Below are 20,211 nucleotides of genomic sequence, written 5' to 3'. Positions count from 1 at the left end.
ATAAAATTCTATAAAAACCTCATACATTATGCTCCATTGTTTGGGGCATAAATATTTACAGTTATTATGTCTTGTTGATGTATGATCCCTTAGCATTATGAATGTTTTTATTTGTCCATTCTGATTAATGTTTGCTTGAAGTCCACTTTATCTGACACAAGACTAGAAACCCCTGCCTGTTTATGAGATCCATGTGAATAATATATTTTTTCCCATCCTTTTACCTTCAGTCTGTCAAATGTCTTTGCCTATGAGTTGAGTCTCTTAGAGATAGCATATTGTTGGGTGTTGTTTTTTAAATCCAGTCTGCCAATCTGTCTTTTGATTGATGAGTTTAAGCCATTTACACTCAGTGTTCTTATTGAGATATGATTTTTATTCCCTGTCATTTTGATTTATTTCTTTTTTAAATTTGAATTAGTTTCTCCATTGATTCACTGTTATTTTAGTATAGTTACTCCCTTTGCTTGTTTTCACTTTTATTTTTTATTTCTTCTTCATGAAATATCTTATTGAGTATGTTTTGTAATGCAGGCTTTCTAGTTATGAGTTCTTTTAACTTTTATCTGGAAGGTTTTTATTTCATCATCCATCCTGAAGCTTAATTTTTCTTGGCATAGTATTCTTCACTGGCATCCATTTTCCCCCCCAACAGCTTGGTATACATTATTCCAGAACCACCTAGGTTTGAGGGTCTGGGTTGAGAGCTCATCTGAGATTCAGATTGGTTTCCTTCTAAATGTTACCTGTCATTTTTCTGGCAGCCTTTAAAATTCTCTTATTCTATATATTAGGCATTTTCATAATAATATATCTTGGTGTGGGTTTTTTGGAATTTTGTATATTTGGGGTCCTGTAAGCCTCCCATATTTGATTTTCCATTTCATCCTTTATGTTTGGGAAATTTTCTGGTATTATTTCATTGAGAAGATTGTGCATTTCCTTTTGTTTGTATCTTTGAGCCTTCATCTATCACAGTAGATCTTAAATTTTGTCTTTTCAGGTTATCCCATATTTCTTGGAAGTTCTGTTCATGGTCTCTTACCATCTTTTCTCCATGGTCAACTTTGTTTTCAAGATTATATATTTTGTCTTAATTGCCTAAAACTGTCTTCCAAGTGATCTAGACTGTTGGTGATGCTTTCAATTGAATTTTTAATTTAGTTTATTGATTCCTCCGGATTGGTGGAATGGGAGAGGTAATCCCATAGGCAGAATTCCTGTTTAGGCTTAGGTGGGCTCCAGGCTCTTCCCTGAATGCCAATGGGTCTGGATATTTTAAATCAGTGCACCTCCAAGGCCCAGTGATTGCTGGTCTATGCAGAAAGACTGTACCCCAGGGACCTCGCCTGAGTTCCACTTGTGTGTTAGAGGAGCCAATTCTTAGTCCTCTATGTCACCTGTGGCCCCCATGTTTCCTGGTCTTGGGTTCAGTCTCCAAACTCAATCTCTCTTACCCTTGCTTCCACTCTTCCAAATTCCCAGCCAGACTCATTTCTCCCAGCTGATTCTGCAAGCAGCCAGATTGGAGTGAGGGCAGACTTTTAATATAAACAATTGATGTTTTCTATCTGTTATTTAGCATTGTTCTTCAAATTCAGTAGGAAAATAGAAAATACAAAATAGGTAGGTAGTTTTCCCTTTGTTTTTCTAGATCTTTTTTTGGGGGGGGGTGAATTCTACAGTGCTTAAAATTTCTTTTTAGGACAGTTTAATTTAGTATTTAAAATATAAATAGATGCTTAAGCATTGTTTGTTGTCATATTAAAGAACAGAAACAAAATTCCTTATGAAAATGAGAGTATAGTGCCCTCTTGGAATAGAGAGGCATGTTCAACATTAAAAATAACCAAATTATCCAAAGACTTGAACATGGCCATGTTTCAACCATGGTTCAAGATAAGTTTTAGGATCTTTCCCACAACATTCCTCAGCTCTGTTTTGCTTAATTTCAACTAGTCCCTGCTCCAGAACCAAATAGTTCTGTCTCCTGTTTTTAATGGTCTTCCCACAAGAAATGGGTTGTACATTTTTAAATGGTTAAAAAAAAATTAAAATAACATTTCATGATAGTGGCAATTATGTAAAATTAAAATTTTGGTGTTTAAAAATAAAGTTTTATTGAATCACACCCATTCTCATATTTTTATGTTTTCACTATAACAATAGAGTTCAATATTTGCAACAGAAACTATATGGCCCACAAAGCCTAAAATAGTTACTATAAGATTCTTTATAGAAACAGTTGGTCAAACCCTGAACAATACTTCAGCCAAAGTTATGTTTTTTAAAAAAATGCTAAGACCTATTTCAACTTCCTATTTAATACCAATTGCACCTGGAATTAAAATCTAAAAACTTTACATAGAGGCTACATAATCTAACATAGTCCATAACTGCAACCACATCTCATTATCATCTTCTTTTTTTTTCATGTTCTTCATTTTTTATGCATTAGATCTTCAAATATGTTCTTTCTTTCTAGAACTTGTAACCCATTTATTCTCACCTCTTGCCCTATTTGAAACTCCTTAATAAATCTGATGTCATTCTATTATTCATCTTTCTTTATATTTTGCACTTCTCTTTTATAACATTATAGTTATGATTCTTTATTCTATTTTTATTAGTTCATTTAAATTATACAGAATAATGCATTTCATTGTGATGTATTCATGCCTGCAAATAACATACTTTGATTATATCCAACCCCCATTTCTTTCCCTTCCCATCCCCCAAACTCTTTCTCCTCTCTAAAGTTCTCCCTATTACTATCATGGCATCCAACTCACCCACCAGATTCCACATATGAGAGAAAATATGCAAACTTGTATGACTTATTTCACTTAATGTTACTATCTTCAGTTCCATTTATTTTCTTTGATCTTTGTTCTGTTTTTCTTCTCCTTGTTTGACTATAAACATCTGAGAATAAGGACAATGTCTGTCTTGTTTACTGCTGTATGTCCAGTGACAGAGCTCAGGTTTGGCATATTTTTCAGTCTACTTAGTACAGTCAGAAACTGTCTGGGTCTAAGCCTCTGTCAAAGTAAATATTAACTGTGTCCCTTGACTCTCAAAAGTATTCCCAGTTTAGATAATAAGTTTTATATTACATGTAGCATATGTCCAATAAATACTTTTTGAATGACACAATTTATGGAATTTTAACGATTTCAGGTCAAAATAATCAGTACTCTTAATTAAGAAGATTTGTTAAATGAAAAACCAAAGAATGGAGAGAAAACTCAGAAATTTGGTTTCAGAATAATTCAGAGTTTACCCAAAATCCAATGTGTATTTAACTTAATTTCTTTAGCCTCCTATATACATAGGGTGAAAAAATTATCTTGAAACAATGTACAGTACAGTATAAAATAAAATCTATTCTGTATACACTTGAATTTAAAATAATGGGGTATAGATATAAAAGATAATTAGTAGTAGTAAGGGTTAAAGTTTAAAACTTTTGCTTTTCTTTGGTTAAAGCTCTTAATCCTTTCATATTTCAATTATATTATTGTTTTATTGGATTCAGGATTAATGATAATAGAATGCATACAGACTCCAAATTTACTTTTGTGGCACAGTTTTTCTTAGAGCATAGTCGTCTCTTGCCAGTACTTGGGAGGTTACAAGGAAGCTAGGTTTCCCAGAAATTTAAGAGTACCTTCTGAGAGTATTTAAATCTAGAGCCTAATAGAGCAGAAATCTATACTCATTTCAAATTTTAAGGCTTAAAAAGAAAGCATGACTTTCAGGTTATTCTTAAAGGGCAGGGGGGCATAGCATGTATTGTTAGATTACAGGTGAGGTGATGGGGAGCTTTTTAAAATACATACAGATCCACCCACTCCAAATTCTGAAACATGTCATTCCAGCTTCACTTTTGGGGTGCTGGGTGAGGGAAGGATTGAAACAATTCACTAAATATACTAGTGAATATATAAAGAAAGAATATGTGAGTGTGAAGGAGGCTTGGTCAGAATTCTGCCAAGAACTTAAGACTCAGGACAGAAAAGTAGGGTAACAGAGGCAGACTCTGGTCAGCAGAGAAAGAGTGCAGAGATAGGACATTAGGCTGCACAGGTCACAGTGAGTTGTTCCCTAAAGCTCAGATTCCATGCTTACCATGCAATTTTATGATTACTAATCTGACTTCCAAGGTATTCAGGTGCCCTGCATGGTAGAATGAGATTTCTTATCCCTAGCAAGCAATATAACCCTTTTATGCCTTAGTATATTTCCAACTTAATCACTATAATGTAGTTTGTAAGTGTGACCTATTTAGCTCAGCTTCTCTGAGCCCCAGTCTAGGGCATGGGCAGTAATAAGGCTGTTCTTCAAATATTAGTTAATTTACAGAGCTTTATGTCACCTTCTGAGACCTTTTAGAAAAGTGTCATGTAGCATTCTTCTCTAGACAGCTTAGCTTGATCAAATCCCCTTGTTCTACCTTAATCCGCTGTCTAGTGATCATTCTTTTTGGAGTTACTTAGAATTTTAGAAGTTTTCTAGTAGTGCTACAAATCTAATAAATGCAACATTCAAACCTACCTTGAAAAAGATAAATGTGAAGTTGCTAACTATTTTAGTCACATTTGCTACATAGTAGCCTGGTAGGATAGAAGTATTTATATTTCTGTATTGTTCCCACTTTTTTACCTTTTGTTTGGCAGCACTCCACCTACTCTCCTTGGTCAGTGAACCATACCAACTTTAGCCGGGTCATTTGAGCCAGAAACCCAAGAATATCCTTGTTTCTTACCTCTTCTTTGTCAACATGTCTAGTTAATCACCAAGGTTCTCATCATTTCTAGCTTGCAGCATCACTTAGTCTCCTAATTATCTCTTTTACAACATTCTAATCTGCTTTTGAGGTTGTTGCCAAGTAATGGTAGTTTTTAAAGTTTTCTTTTGAAAGCACAATTACTTTTTCACAGAAACTACTAGGTGATTTTTCACAATGTAAAGTCCATAGTTTAAAGCATGGCATACAAGGTTTTTCAAGAACTGGCCCTTCCTTCTTTCCCAAGAAGTCTCTCTTTCCCTTCCCCCAGCACTCATATGCTAGTCATGTTGCTTGGCCTGCCAGCCTGCTTCATTCCTCTGGAGGCTTGCATTTGCCACATGTGCTGCCTTTCAGTAGCATTGACAACTTTGTATACTCCCTCCATTTTGAAACACCTTCTATCCTTCACTTCCATGATATCATTCTTTCTGGACTTTCCTCTTCCCTCTCTGATATTTCCCTCAGTCTTTTTTTGTTGGCCACTCATTCTCTACTTATCCTTTGTATGTTGTTCTTTCTTGGGGCTCAGTTTTAGGTTCTGTTTTCCTTCTTAAATCTCCTGAATTAAAACTCTGCTCTATATACCAGTGGTTTGCTTTGCTATGAGGATTTTTATAGTTAGCAAAAGAAGTAGATAAATATTACAATACATTTTATTCTCATAGGTGGAGAGTATTCATCTATAGTTTCAGCCAATGAGAACTTGCTTCGTGGGCTAAAAGCTCTTAATTTTATATGTGGAAGCTAGCCCCCATAGTGTGCTTTCTTCATTTGAGTGGTCTTCTCCATGTCATTTTGCTCTCTCATTCTACCCTTGTAAAAATGATTAGATTTTAGCAACCCCAGAAAGGTCAAGTGTTGTAGTTCATCAAGTAGCATTTGACCTTCTGTCAATAAATTGGTAGAAATTAGGATGTTTAACTTTAAAAAATGAAATTTAGAAGGAAACTCTTCATCTTTGGAATAAATTGGAATTGGCAGATAAGACTGTAGTGTTTATTATAGTCCAGGAAATTATTCTGAATGGATTAAAGTCAGAAATATTTTCAAAGGAAAGAACTAAATCAAGATGTTATCATTACTTTTCAATGATGAAAGATGTGCCAAGTACTCACTGGAATTGCTCCACCTGAATAGCTGGCTCTTCCTGCTATTTCCTGAAATTCCATTTATAATACTCAAGAGATACAATCGATAGTAGTCATAGAAGAGTCAGATGGGAATGCTATGTCAGTATTGAAGAAGTGGTATATGAAGAAGTAATTATCATATTTCTGGAATTGAGTTAAAAGTACTATCATGGAGAAGAAAATTTAATCTTTTAACAGTTAAATTTTCAAATGAAATTTGAAAATGTTGCAGTAGGTTTTTTGTTTTGTTTTTTTTTTTAGAGTAATTGAGCATGAGCAAGATATTTTCATTTGCATCTTGTCTCTACACCATGTATAGAACGGAAGAATTAGGAACTGTCCCTTTAATAAAACCCTGTTTACTTCTCCTCTTCTAGTAGGAGTGGCTTAGGAACCTGTAGAGTGAGGTATAACTTCAATTGTGCATTCTGACCTGTAGCCTTGGAAAGAGTGCTGGAACTGCAAACCAGGAAGCAACAAATAAAGTGCTTTAAACTACACTAGAACTTTTCTTTTACATGGAAAAACATCTCATAACAAAATTAGGAAACTGAAGCAGTGATTTTGTGTAGTTGTCATTAAATATTTGGTACTCTGCTTCAGATAGAGTTTGCAGCATACTGGGAATACAAAGCTTTCTGGGCCAGAAATTGATCTGCTGGTTTTTGAGCCTTATCTGATTACTGCTTGGTTCATCTTTATTTTGTTAAACTACTCTGTAGGCTGAACTGGAGAGATTCTACTTTGTTTGAAGGTAGGTGGTCTAAATTTTGTTTCAAATTTAGGTTGTTTGTAAGATTACTCAAGCAGATTGATTCTACTGCTGATTATTGAAAGAATTATTAATTCAGGTTGAACATGTTTTAATGTTTGAATGTTCAGAATTGCTGAACATACTGTGCTTTTATGACAACTGGACAGCTTTGTAGAAAAGTGATGTTTAACAAATTACCAAATTTACAGCATGGTGAATTCAATGAGTTTTGTTTCCCATTAACATATATATATATATGCGTGCACACATGTGTGTGTTCATTTAATAGGTCAAAGCACATTGAAATTATCCTGTGATTAACTTCCTAGTATTATTTGTTAAAAATTTTAAAATTTTTATTTATTTATGTAGTCAAATAAAATTACATTTTTGTTGTTAGTATTTTACTTATAAGTTTCATTTCTTTCACTGTTAGGAAGCTGTCTTGAGTATTTGTTGATTTGTTTATTTTAGTCTTTCTTTGGAAATATCTATTTGTTTTTGAAAAGTTTGAGAGGTTAATCTTACACAAGTATACTGAAATATTGTTTGCTTCTCTTTATAAAGCTAACTATCCTTACATGACACTAAAATATTTTGAAGATAGTCTTTGAAAGAATGAGTTAATTAGTAGTAAAGTTGTCTTTATGAAAAGCAAATGACTCTTTGGGAGTGGAAGTTAGAAATGTATGGTGGGTTTCTTTAGGATCAAAGACAGTTGTTCCTCATCTTTCTCTACCACCAGTGATCCTTTTTATTTTATTTTGTTAATTTTTCTTCTCTGGGACCTATGTCTTAAAAGACTCTGTCCACCAAAAAGTGGTTATATTGAATAGTAAATATTAGAAGATTGTTATTTGTTAGACATACATTATTTCCAATGACATATCCACTCTAGGTTAACACAATAGCTCAAAGCAAAGAGTGTTGCCCATTTACTTAGCCTGAGTAGCTTTATTATAGGTAAATACTCGGATATTTTCAACATGTTGAAGGTATTGATAAATAACACCTGAACTTTAATCAAATGTTCTTGTGGTATCCTAGTGATCTGACATGGCAGACAGTGAATTAGCAGTCAAGGGTGAAGAAATCTGAGTAATATTAGGCAAATTATATTGTTATATTGTGTATTGTGTGCATGTATGAATATGTAACAACAAATCCCGTATGTACAACTATAATACACCAATTATAAAAATTTGGGGGAAAAAGTGCAGAAATTTTGTTCTTAATCTCTTTGAGGTTCTACAAAATGTAATGAAGGTCATCTAGTATAAATATCAAACAAAGATACCACAGCTACTAGAGAAAGAAAAGAAAAAAAAGAGAAAAAAAGGAAATATATTTGTTATAGGAAATATTGCACAAGAATTCCAGGCATCTATATACATTTTAGCCCTGTTAAATCTATATTTATTTTTACTGTTACCCAACTTTAAATTTTTACTCCAATCGGGCTGACAAACTATTACTGACCATGAAACAAATATTACTTATGTTCATGCATTTAGTCTGTACTTTTATGTTGGTTTCTCTCTCCTCTACTTTTCTCATTTCTCCCCTGCTCTCATTCATGTTTTTTCTTTCAGTTCAGCTGAAAACCAGTGTGAAAACATAACAGGTCACCCTAATCCATAGTAGTAATTTTTCTTTTATACTTTTATGTCATCTTGATTCTACCAGCACTTAAGTACATAATCATATATTGTCATATTTAACTTAAAAGTGTCCCAAGACTCTTCAGTTATAATAGAAATTATTTGAGGGTCAAGAACTTAACTTCTACTTCATTTTTATACCCCTTAGCATCTAGTAGAGTGGTATACATTTGGTAGGTACTCAATAAATACCTGTTGAATGAATGAAAGAGATGAAGAATCTTATTGACAATATCTTCAAGTGTTAAGCTGCCTCCCTCTACCTTGCTTAATCATGTAATTAACTATAATGCTTCCTGTTTTATCATAATATCATTCTTTTGCATAAATGTGCTGTATTTGGTGATTTGGGGTTTTTTGGGGGGTACCAGGGATTGAACTTAGGGGCACTTAGCTACTGAGCCACATCCCAGCCCTATTTTGTATTATATTTAGAGACAGGGTCTCACTGAGTTGCTTAGTGCCTTGCTTTTTGCTGAGGCTAGCTTTGAACTAGAAATCCTCCTGCTTTATCCTTCTGAGCTGCTAGGATTACAGGTGTGCTCCACTGTGCCTGGAGTATTTGATGATTTTTAGCACTGGTAAAAGACAGAGAACAAACTAGACTTTATTAAAAGTAAAGGAAATTCTGAAGTCCAGCCTCTTGCATTTTGAATTTTAGGAAAATATAATTTGAAGTGTATTGGTATATCAGGTTCTAAATGCAGCTAAAATATTCAGATACATTATGGATTAAAAGGATGTATTCCAAGTTGGCATTTAGGATGCTGAATGGTGATAACAGTGGTCGTGGTAGGCTGTTGGATTTCAGATCCAGAAACTACAAATTATTTTATAAAGACAAAATTTTAAACATTTTTACTTCCCACCTACAGTAGTTATTGTATTACATACTTAAAAAATCATCATTTTCCAGGTGTGATGATGTGTGCTTATAGTACCAGCTTTTTGGGGTGTTGAAACAGGAGAATCACTTGAACCCAAGAGTTTGAGATCAGCCTAGACAATGTAGTGAGACTCTGTCTTGAAAAATATAAACAAAATATAAAATCACAATTTTGTACATATCTCATATCAACTCTGTCAGATGGGCTTTAAGTCATTTTTATAGAGAAAATGAAGGTTTATAAAAATCAGAAAGCTACCAAGGCCACACTTTTGGTAGCTGTTCCACAGGTCATTTTAACTTTAATATTCATGTTTTAAATCACTGTGTTATATTATCTTTTATATTATCTAAAACTCATTATGTTTCTGTCATTTTAGAGTCTGACCAGACAAGAATTCTGGCAACTTCTCCAGCAGAACTATGGCACTGAGCTAGGTTTAAATGCTGAAGAGATGGAAAACTTGTCACTGTCGATTGAAGATAATGTGCAGCAAAGGTACAGCAAAATGTTTTGAAATGTCAAGGTTTATTAGCCTTTAAGGTGGACTTATTTTAGATTCTACTAATTCTGAATCTCTATTAATTCACCCTTGGGTACAGTTTGCCTTGTTCTTTGAGGTAGAGTGGAGTAAAAGATAGGCATGGAGAATAGTTTGCCAAATTCGAGACATATGAAGAAATGTAAACTACAAACTGTCACCTAGAATTTGCTTAAAGCTTGGTTAATTTTTATTATTGAAGTTTTATAGCTATACATAGTATTTGGGTTCATTCCGACAAACTTATATATGCATGGAAATTGATTTCAGTTTATGATCCCCCTTTACCGTTTTTATAGCTTATTTTTTTTAAAATATGAAATTCTCATTTTATACACACACACATACACACACATAAATACATATCTATCTATCTATCTGTATATATATACATATCTATATATCTATCTATATATTAGTTGTAGATGGACAATTCAGTACCTTTGTTTTATTTATTTATTTTTATATGGTGCTGAGAAATGAACCCAGTGCCTCACACATGCTAGGCAAGTGCTCTACCACTGAGCTACAACACCAGCCCCTCACAGCTTAGTTTTAATTCATCTTTTTACTAAGGGTCTGGAGAATTACTGGTGAAATCTCTGAGTTTATAGATGAAAATAAAGTAAAGTAAATGGCACATGTCTTGAGGAACATAATGATACTATGACTTACTCAAGGATATCGTAGCATTTGTGTGTGGCATGTGGCTGGCACTCAGTAAATATTGAGTACATTAATAAAAGAAGTTTATAATACTATGGGGATGCAAATAATGACAAGATAAGAGCCATGAAGGAGAAACAAATAATGTGATAAAGAAATTATGAGTAGAGAAATATATTTTTAACAGATTCGGATTCATTTAGAAGAGTGAACATTTTTGTTGTTATTGTGTTTTGTCTTTTGCAGTACTGGGGATTAAACCTAGAGGCACTGAGCTACATTTTGAGACAGGGTCTTACCAACTTACCCAAAATAGCCTTTAAACTTGTGATCCTCCTACCTTAGCCTCTAGAGGAGCTGGGATTGTAGATGTGCACCACCATGCCTGGCAATGAGTGGACATTTTTTATTAACCATTCGAGTAAAAGTGCATTTTATCTAATGGCAAGTTTGGGCCATAGCAATAAAAACAAACAGGGTAATACTTTAAAATTCTATAGCAAACATTATGTTAACTGGAAGAAGCCAGTAACAAAAGACCATATATTGTATAATACCATGTACATGAAATGGAGTTCAGAATTCATTAATACCTAGAAAATGTATGTTTGTAGTTGCTAGGCTCTAAGAGGAAGAAAGAATGGGAATGACAGCTTATGGGTACAGGTTTTCTTTTTGAGGTGATTAAAATGTTCTAAAATTAGGTAGTGGTGATGTTTGTACAACTCTATAAACAACTGAATTTTACTCTTTATTGAAGGATAATTTTTTGTTGTATGAATTATATGTTAAGGCCATTGTTAAAAATCTATAGCTTATCTTAAAATGGAAATATTTTGAAGATTTTACAGTGTGTATAAAATTTTTTGTCATCTAGCTAGTCTTCTAGTGATGCTGATCCTATTTGTATTGCTTCAGTTTAGCATCAATATTTTATAGATTTTTTTACCAGGTACAATATGCATATTTTATTAGTTTTCTGTAAAGTTAAAAATTTCCATTATACTACTTTCCTTGTAAAGTTTACAAGTTTCTCTCAGGTACTGAAGCTGGGTAGAAAAGCAACTGATCTAATGCAAAGAGACTCGGACTGTGGTAAACAAGATCTGGATTCTAATCTGGGCCATCAAGTAGCTGAGCAACCTCATGCAAATCTTTTAACCTTTCTGATCCTCAATTTATTCATCTATGAAATGAGGCCACTAAACTAGATGACCTTTAAAATCCCTGCCATCTTGAAAAGTTTCTAGTCTTTGCAAAAGGCAGGGGGCTTCAGACTTTTAGGATCAGCTTTTCAATGTGACCAGTCCTGGTTTTGTGTTGTAGATCTCTTGCCAAATGTATGCACTGCTACTTTCTTCTAGTAACTTTTTTCCTAATAAAATATGTGGCAGGACTCTGATTTCCTTTTCATTCCTTTTCCCATTCTTCTAGTCTCTGAAAGAAGCATTGTTTGTTTCAAACCTTTATTTCCTCAGGGCTTCCATATTCTCTCTTCATTCTCAGTCTCTCCTTATTTCTCCGTATCTCATCTCCATCCTTAAAATCCTTAAGTGTAGACACTCAACTGGTAGGCTAGTCCTGACAACCCATTTTTCTTGTTTAGTTCATCAGAGGCCTGCCATTCTGCCTGGCCAAGAATAATTTGTAACAGACCTTAAGTATTATTTGGGCGGAGTAAAACAGGGTTGAAATACCCTTTGGCTTTTTTTTCCTTCCTCAGGATTATATTGTGTGAGAATCAGGCTGCTACTTTATTTTAGCAGAAGAGCTTTAAATGTACATAGTTATGATTGTATGGGAATTGTAGTTGCCTGATAAGGTTGGGCACTGGAAATTAGATCAGTTATGCTCCTTTTGTATTTAATCTCTTTCCTTTCTTTATGCTTCCTGAGATGGGAAAAGCAGATACTAAGACATTCATGGTAGTCTTGGCCCTGTGATCATTTGAAAGCTATTTCTTACCCCTTGTTCTTAGTATTGAGAAGAATCATGAGAGGGCAAGATTCATTGATGGACTCAGATAGTAGGATCTTCCATTTCTGAGAGGGATTGGCCATTTCAGCTGGATCTGAGTCAGAATGAAGGAGATGTAAAAACTGTCTTCTGTGCTGATTGATGTCCAATTCACACATCCTCCCTGAACCTTTCAAATTTTCATGGTTGTCCCCAACTCGTTTGAGCTGCTGTTGTTGGCTGCTTGTACTTTGTTAATTTTTTTAATGATTTCTGAAATTTATAAAACTTTATATTACCTATATGATTTGTTTTTAGGAATAAAGTCGATTTGCTTGTGATTTAAGAAGATAGCTTTGGTATAAGTAGAGGCCTATTTGCTCCAGTACAATAGTCCATTTGCCATCAAAATGGTTTATAATAAAAAAGATTCCAGGAGTCTAAATAACTTATTTGTGTGGAGGTGACTTTTTATTTTTATAATGATGTGTTTCTTAACAGCAGTCCCAGAAGAAGTGGTGTGGATGATTCTGGGGAAAGAGATGAAAAATTATCCAAGTCTATCAGTTTTACCCGTGAATCAATTCATCAAGTTTCAGAAACAGAGTCATTGGATGGAAATTCATCAAAAGGAGTTAGTATATGTTATTCCTTTAAAATATATCTGATATTGCCATGTGGTAGTCACAATATAAGATAAAGTAAAAAATGCAATCTGCAAAATGTTTAAAAACTTTAGGACATCAGGCTTCTATTTTATGAGAAGAGTTTTAAGTATGTAAGTAGCAGAGGTTATATGGGGAAAAATGTGGTTTTGTTTAGAGCTGGATAAGGTATAGTGCTACCAGGCAGTTTCTGAGCATTGTCAATGGGGAGGATAAATGCATTTAAAAAATCACAAGATGTAGAAATTTGTAGTTTGCAGAATTTTCTCCAGGGAGAGTAGTAAGTGCGATGAAGAGAATTTGTTTTGAAGGGAGAAATGGAGGAGTAACAATAGATGATTCTTAAGCCACCTACTGAAGAGACAGGTCCAGTTAACTACTGGGCTTTATGGTTAGTTGGTCAGTTTCTTCCTTCATCTTTTCAAGGATCATTATAAGTGTAATTAGTTTTTAAATTTCAGTGAGTTTCAATAACTAGGAGTCATTATTATTATTTCGATAATCAGTTTGTCCCCTCTGCCAACGTGATCCCTCTCAGGTAAAGCTCCTTTGTCTTTTTGAGATGACTGATAATCTATTTAATTACTAAACTCTACCTTTCTTTTCCCAACTATAAAGTAAAAATAATAGCTCATAGGGTTTTAAAAAATAAGAATTAAATGAACTAATAGGTATGAAAATACTTAGAACAGTTCCTAGCAAACATTAAGTAACTTCAAACCATAAACTGTTTTAATTGAAAGTGAACCCACCTATGGCCAGCAGTGGTTGTTTTCTATTCTCCCCCAGGGAGCTTCCAGCATTTCCTCTGTGTAAATGTTGGGAAAACATGGAAAGGAATTTATTATGTGAAAGGCCCTAAGTTATGAACTTGCCTTAGGCAACCATCATCTATCATGCAACTACCTCAGCCTGGTTTTGTGTTGTGGATTTCTTGAAAAATGTATGCACTGAGAGACACTTAAGGACTCACTACTGATACAAGGAATTTGACTCTGGATGTGAATCTCTTTACATGTTCTCACTGAGATGATGAAACTATTGAACTTGGGTGAGGTAACAAGTTAGGGGATTTCGTGTAGTCTCCTTATTCTTTTATAGAAGTCTGACTTTAAGGACTGGGTTTTCAGAACTGCTAATCTCTGCTTGAGTCCTTCCTACAACCTCTCTACAATTTCTTCTATACCAACTCTTGAATACTTAACCTGTTGGATCTTGCCTCTAGTTTTGTTCCTAAAGAAGGTCACATTTGATCTCAATAAAAGAATGGAGTATAGAAGAGTAACAGTGTTATGAGATCAATCAGACATTCCTTGATGTGTTTAGTATAGTTGTTTTTAGGTTATGGAATATAAGTAATATAGAAATTTGGTTCTTATTCCTTATTTTCCCTTTTGCTTTCAAGAGCAATTTGGGGAGATTCTCAGATGTCAACAAATATTGTGTGTCACTTAGTTTGGCTTATTTTCACTTCCAGCACAAGTTAGAAATAAGAAAAAAATCTGAAGCAATTATTTTTCCAAAAAAATCTGAAGCAATTATTTTTCCAAGATGAAAACATGCTTTTTAAGTTATTAAAATTAACACTCTTTGTAAAACTTTTTGAAATGTAGAAGAATAAATGAAGAAATAAAAACTGTCTAAATGCCACCCACTGAAATAATCACTGTTACTTTTCTTATATGTATCAATCTATACCCCCCCCCCCCATGGTGGGGATTGAACTCAGGGCTTCACGCATGCTAGGCAAGAACTCTACCACTAAGCTATATTCCAAGCCCTATCTATATTCTTTATAAGAAATATAATTTAATTAGCAACAAGAGGGGAAACATAAATGTGGAGTTAGGGAAACTTACTCTACTTAGCATATGTTAGAGCCCTGGTGCTGCTTAAGCATGCTGCTTTATAGTGTGGAACTCCCAAACACATGAGCTCTTGATTTTAGTAGTAATCTCTGCCTAAAGAATCTTTCCTCTGACTAGGGTAGTCTAATCCTTTAGTAAATTGTGTCCTGGTTCCCAGTTGTTGTTATGCTTCTGGGTGGCCAATGGAAACCTATATCCTCCCTAGAGTTGTTTTTCTGTTCAGTGTTGCTTAAGAATCTCCTGGGGCAGGAAGTCAAAGAATTGTGTATATAGCTTTTGCTCTCTTTCATCTGTGTACACATAGATATTGCAAGGAAGTACTTTGCTGTACAGTTTATACAGTTTTATTTTTTTACACTGTCCTACTAAGCCTGATTGTAAAACTAGCCTATCTGAATATTAACATAGTAATTGTATTCATGCTTTAATGCTTAGCATTCAGTTTACTGTAGAAATGACATGTCTTTATCAAACCATCCCCAAAGGTATAGATAGCATCATATATTGAATATATTTTAATGCTTAGGCTCTTAACAGTAAAGCCTAAACAGTGCTTTTGAGTTTGCTATGAAATTAATTTCCCTTTGAATCTTGTCTTCCCCACTGTACTCTTATGTGACTTTTATCTCTCTATTTTCTTTCCCCTTTCTGCTTTAGTTACTGGTTTTGAGAGGTAGGTGAATTCTCTTCCTTGAGATGATAAGGCAGGCATTGGCTGGGAAAACTAGTGGGTTTGGTTATTCTCCTTTGTTCATTCTAAAAAACTGATTATTGCATTATTTTTGCCCTTTGTCCCTTTTCCTTCTGCCTAATTATTTCACATGACATTAACTTTATGTGAGTTCTTTTATATAAATTTGTTGTTTATTACTGTGTAAGAAGATGATTTCAGGAAGGCATGTATTATTTACTGACATTTCATGGGCCCACATTTAGCAGCCTTGGCAATGTGATTGATTCAACCCTAATAAACAAAATGCTACAAATATTTTTCAAAGAGCAGTATTTGAAAACATCTTTAATAATCTTTAAATAAAAGTTCTCACTGTAAAATCTAGGCTTAAAATTTGTTTTTCACTAACTGTATTATATGCCTTTTAGGCATTAGGAAAAGAGGAGCCTGAAAGTGAGAAACAGATCCAAAAGAGTCCGTTACTAACTTCAGAAAAGAGGTTAAGTAGAATGCCATCAAAATCGCTGGATTTGAATAAAAATGAATATCTTTCTCTGGAAAAAAGCAGCACTTCAGATTCTGTTGATGAAGGTAAAGAATTTCTGGAAATTTTTTAAAAAATTGCAAGTAAGTCTTAATGTTTATCTTTGTATTAGGTGTCTGCAGATTGAGAATTTGGTTTTGTTAGATGAAGTCTTGCCCTATAAAGAATCTTAAAAGAAATGAAAGTTTATAGAAAACAGGAGAAAGCCTACTAAATTTAACCCATCTGCACTACTTTCAAAGCCTGGAATTTGAAAATATTCATTATATTTAGCTTTTAAAATCCCAACCATTGAATAAGTACCAATGGAAAAGCAAATCTGTTAATAAAACTCTGCATGCCCACTCCCACATCCCAGGCAGGGTAAAATGCTCACATTTTATAGGTGGAGTGATCTATTGGTTTATCTAGGTAACTGTTAGGGAAAGTAAGACCTAGATGGGTTCAGTCTAAAATTATGCTGCCAGTTCACTATACATAGCTGGAATTAAGTGACCAGGTCTCTTAGGTTAATGTTCTTTTTACTTTATCCAGTACTTCCAAAATTATTGTTTTCTTTCCTCCTTTTTCTTTAAAAAAGATACCTTAGCAAAGGTATATAATTATGAAAGCAAGTATTTGTGGGAGGGGCACATTCTGAAATGGATATTAATTTAGTTTATTGAGTAGCTTCCCAAAGGTAATCAAGAATATCAAAATTTCTAACAAGGAAACTTTTAAAAAAATATTAGTTATTGTATTACTCAGAAGAATATTCTACTTTTGAATGTGGAAGATAAAAGCTTTTGATTGAATAATGGGGTGAGTTTTTTAAAGCAGGCTCATGGACAGTTCATAATTGCTTCTGAATTTGTTATGCATTTACTATAGCCAATTTCCATTCATTTTTTAAAAACTTCATTCAATTTCAATTTGTTTTTCAATGAACATTCTACAGTTGAAATTTATTACCAAAACAAATGATAAATAATGTTCTACATGGCATTAAAAAGCAACTTACTTAGTTTTAGAAGGCCAACAGAGATTTAATTTAATTTTAATATAATGATGAATAATAATGAAAATTATAAACCAGAGACCTTCTGAATCTCAGAAGTATTATATCCCAAATGGCATTTTAAATACATGTTTAGTATTGTAATCCTTGCATACATGGGGTCTCTAGTGGGCTCAACAAACAGCCATCTTTCTTGACCACCCTTGTTGTTACAAAATTGGGAAAGAAAACAAAAAGCAAGTCTTATAGAGGCCAAAATATCACTTTAATAGTAATAGTGGCAAAGTTAGAAGATGAAGATGTGTGACGAAGGTACTTGGGCTGCTGATTGAGCTGATGAATGAGATAGACTTATCCATCAGTCACCATGTTTGACCTCTTCCCAATCTAGAAGGGAAGATCATCCCTATAGGAGTATTGACCTCGGTGGGCACTTAAGGCCTAGAAAAAAGGACAGAGGTGTGACAGGCCTGCAGGTACAACCCTTGCATACTTTCTAATATTGTCTTAATCAGATTGGGCTGCCCTAACAAAATACCACAGAAATGTATTTTCTTATTATTCTGGAGGATAGAAATCCTTGATTAAGGTGAGGATTCTCTGGTCTTGTAGATAGCTACCTTCTTGCTATGTCCTCACATGTCTTTTCCTCACCTTCTCACAAAGGGGAAGAAAGGTAGGAAGAGATGGAGCAGGGAGAGAGGAAGGGGGAGGCAGGCAAAAGTTGAGAATATCATAAGTATAAAAAGTAGTTGTTTAAAGGAAACTTTATAGCAAATTGTGTTCTCTGTACTTTATGTTAGAACCCACACCTGGGGCTTGTCATACTTATTAAGTAGGTATTTTCAGGAATCTTTTTAAAAAATTATAAGATCATTGACATTGAAGTCATTGCAGTGGGAGTCATTGGTAAGGAGGTAAGGTATTGAGTGCTTTATCCGCACTCTGGTATGCAGCAGGGCAGGAATTAGTTACACCCTGCCTGACTGAATCAGGCTTTAGAAGATCTACTCTGGCACCCAGTGGCCAAATAGGTAAGTGACAACAAAATAAGCATTTATTTATTTATCTGTCTACCTCTCACCTGTAGTTTTATAAGAATGGTCCTTGAAAAAGTAGTTTCATTATTGAGTTCCTATTAAATTAACAGTAATGATAAAGTTATACAGGGGACAACATAAACTCATAAAAGCTGTGCATATAACCATGAGTAAAGAATAATAGTGGTATATTTTCTGTACTATATATGAACACTGATCACATTTTTTTCCTTGCTCCTTCCCCTTCAAAGACTGTTCAGCTTTACAGCAATAAAAACTTGACATGTAACACCCCCTGTTTGTGGCAGTTTTCCTTAAGGTGTGTGGCATAATGACGTCTTCTTATTAGATTATCATTAGGTAACAATTCTGGATTCCTGCTGCTTTCCTCAAATGGGTTCCAAAATCATGTCAGATGTATCAAATGGGCATAATAATCAATCTAGTTTTTATTTTCTTAAAATTGTAAAGTTATATAGACACTTGAAGTAAGGGAATTGGGGAGAAAATGGGAAAGGCCAGAAGTAGTAAACCATCTCAAGAGACCTGGAGATGTGTGTATGATTGAAAGGGAGCTGAATGGGTGACAGATCACTTTAAACCAAAAATAATTTTGTTTAAATGATAGTGTTTTCATCTATTTTTGTGACTAGGCTGCGTGAGAAAATGACAATATTTTTTCACCTTTTCTGTTCCCCACATGCTATAATTTTGGGGAGTGGGGGCCCTAAACTATTTTGATATAGAGACTCTATTTTTATATAGACCCATGTATTCCTGACAGGACTTAACAAATCAGAGCATCATCGAATGTCTCATGAGGAAACTGCTGAAACTTTTGGCCCCAATCTTTGATGAGGAATTTAAGTGGAACACAGAGAAATTTTGATTAGAATCTGCTTGGGCTAACATCTACTTTAATGATCTTCCTCTGTGCTAGGCAGTTTAGAATGCAACAAGATTGAAGGGTGTCCTTTTTCTAGCTATTTCTATCCTTTCAGAACTGGGCTCCCTCCACCTAGCTCCTAAACAAAATAAGCATTGTGTTTAATATGTTAAATCATATTTCTATTTTTAAATTTTGATATGATTTATAGAATAAGCTACAGAATTTCTTCATCTATTTAAAGGATCATTGTGGATAGACTTTCTCTAGCCAGGGGAAATTGGGAAGGAGTTTAAAAGATGCTGGGAGTTTCCTGGGAAGTGAAGATGAGCTGTTGCATGTGTCAAGAACAAAGAAATGTCATGGTGACAGGACGCTTATGCAGAGAATGGAAGCTACAACTCAAGCGAAGATTAGGCTGTGAGGACAATACAAAAGGATAGCAAAATTGAAATCCATGACCCATAACTGACAGAAAAAGATGAATTAGAGGCAAAGCCAAGCAAAGAGTAACAGGAATTGAAATTTTGGATAATGCTTATTAATTACTAAAGTCAAAGACAAGTAGACTCTGGCAAAAGCCAGAGAAAAAGCCACATGATAAGCTAGCATATCAGTGAAGCAGCCCTGAGATTAAACCAGGTAACCCAACAGTTACCTGAGTTGGATTTTTTAAAAAATACTTTTTAGTTGTAGATAGACACAATACCTTTTTTATTTATCTTTACATGGTGCTGAGGATTAAACCCAGGGCTTCACACATGCTAAGTGAGTGCTCTCCACTGAGCCACAACCTCAGCCTGTGAATTGGATTTTTGAACAACACATTCAATTGAACTTAGTTTTCAGGTGTAAGGAGTAACCTGAATCAAGAAGATTGCAGGTCACTAGTTTTTAGAAAAGGGAGAATATAACTGATTGCAGGTCCGTAGTTACTAAATTAAGCTTCAATCAACTGCTTTTTTTTTTTTTACATACCTATCTACTACATTTTTAAAGTACCCTCAAAAAACTGCCAGCATATATTTTCAGTTTCATTTATGTTCATGCATTTCTCCTATATTTATTTGTCTCACTTTACATATTCTCCACTGGCTACTTTTAAACTGATATGTTTAAAATACCGTTTCTTTTTTATTGGCCATAGTAAC

At 34.2% G+C, this 20,211-nt stretch overlaps 2 protein-coding genes across 2 annotated transcripts in view; one reads left to right on the top strand and one right to left on the bottom strand.

Moving 5' to 3' along the window:
- Nucleotides 1-20,211, bottom strand: part of LOC143407842 (uncharacterized) — a 132,311-nt gene that overhangs the window by 82,796 nt on the left and 29,304 nt on the right. The window lies entirely within an intron of this gene.
- Gramd1c (GRAM domain containing 1C) overlaps nucleotides 9,679-20,211 on the top strand; it is a 37,591-nt gene continuing 27,058 nt past the window's right edge. The window contains 3 exon segments of the mRNA XM_076867908.1: nucleotides 9,679-9,722; nucleotides 12,889-13,021; nucleotides 16,022-16,184. Of these exon segments, the coding sequence (XP_076724023.1) occupies nucleotides 9,679-9,722; nucleotides 12,889-13,021; nucleotides 16,022-16,184 (340 nt within the window).

Source organism: Callospermophilus lateralis, chromosome 10, assembly GCF_048772815.1.
Source record: "Callospermophilus lateralis isolate mCalLat2 chromosome 10, mCalLat2.hap1, whole genome shotgun sequence".
NCBI classification, from domain to species: Eukaryota; Metazoa; Chordata; class Mammalia; order Rodentia; family Sciuridae; genus Callospermophilus; species Callospermophilus lateralis.
This window is presented reverse-complemented; position numbering and strand designations above follow the sequence as displayed.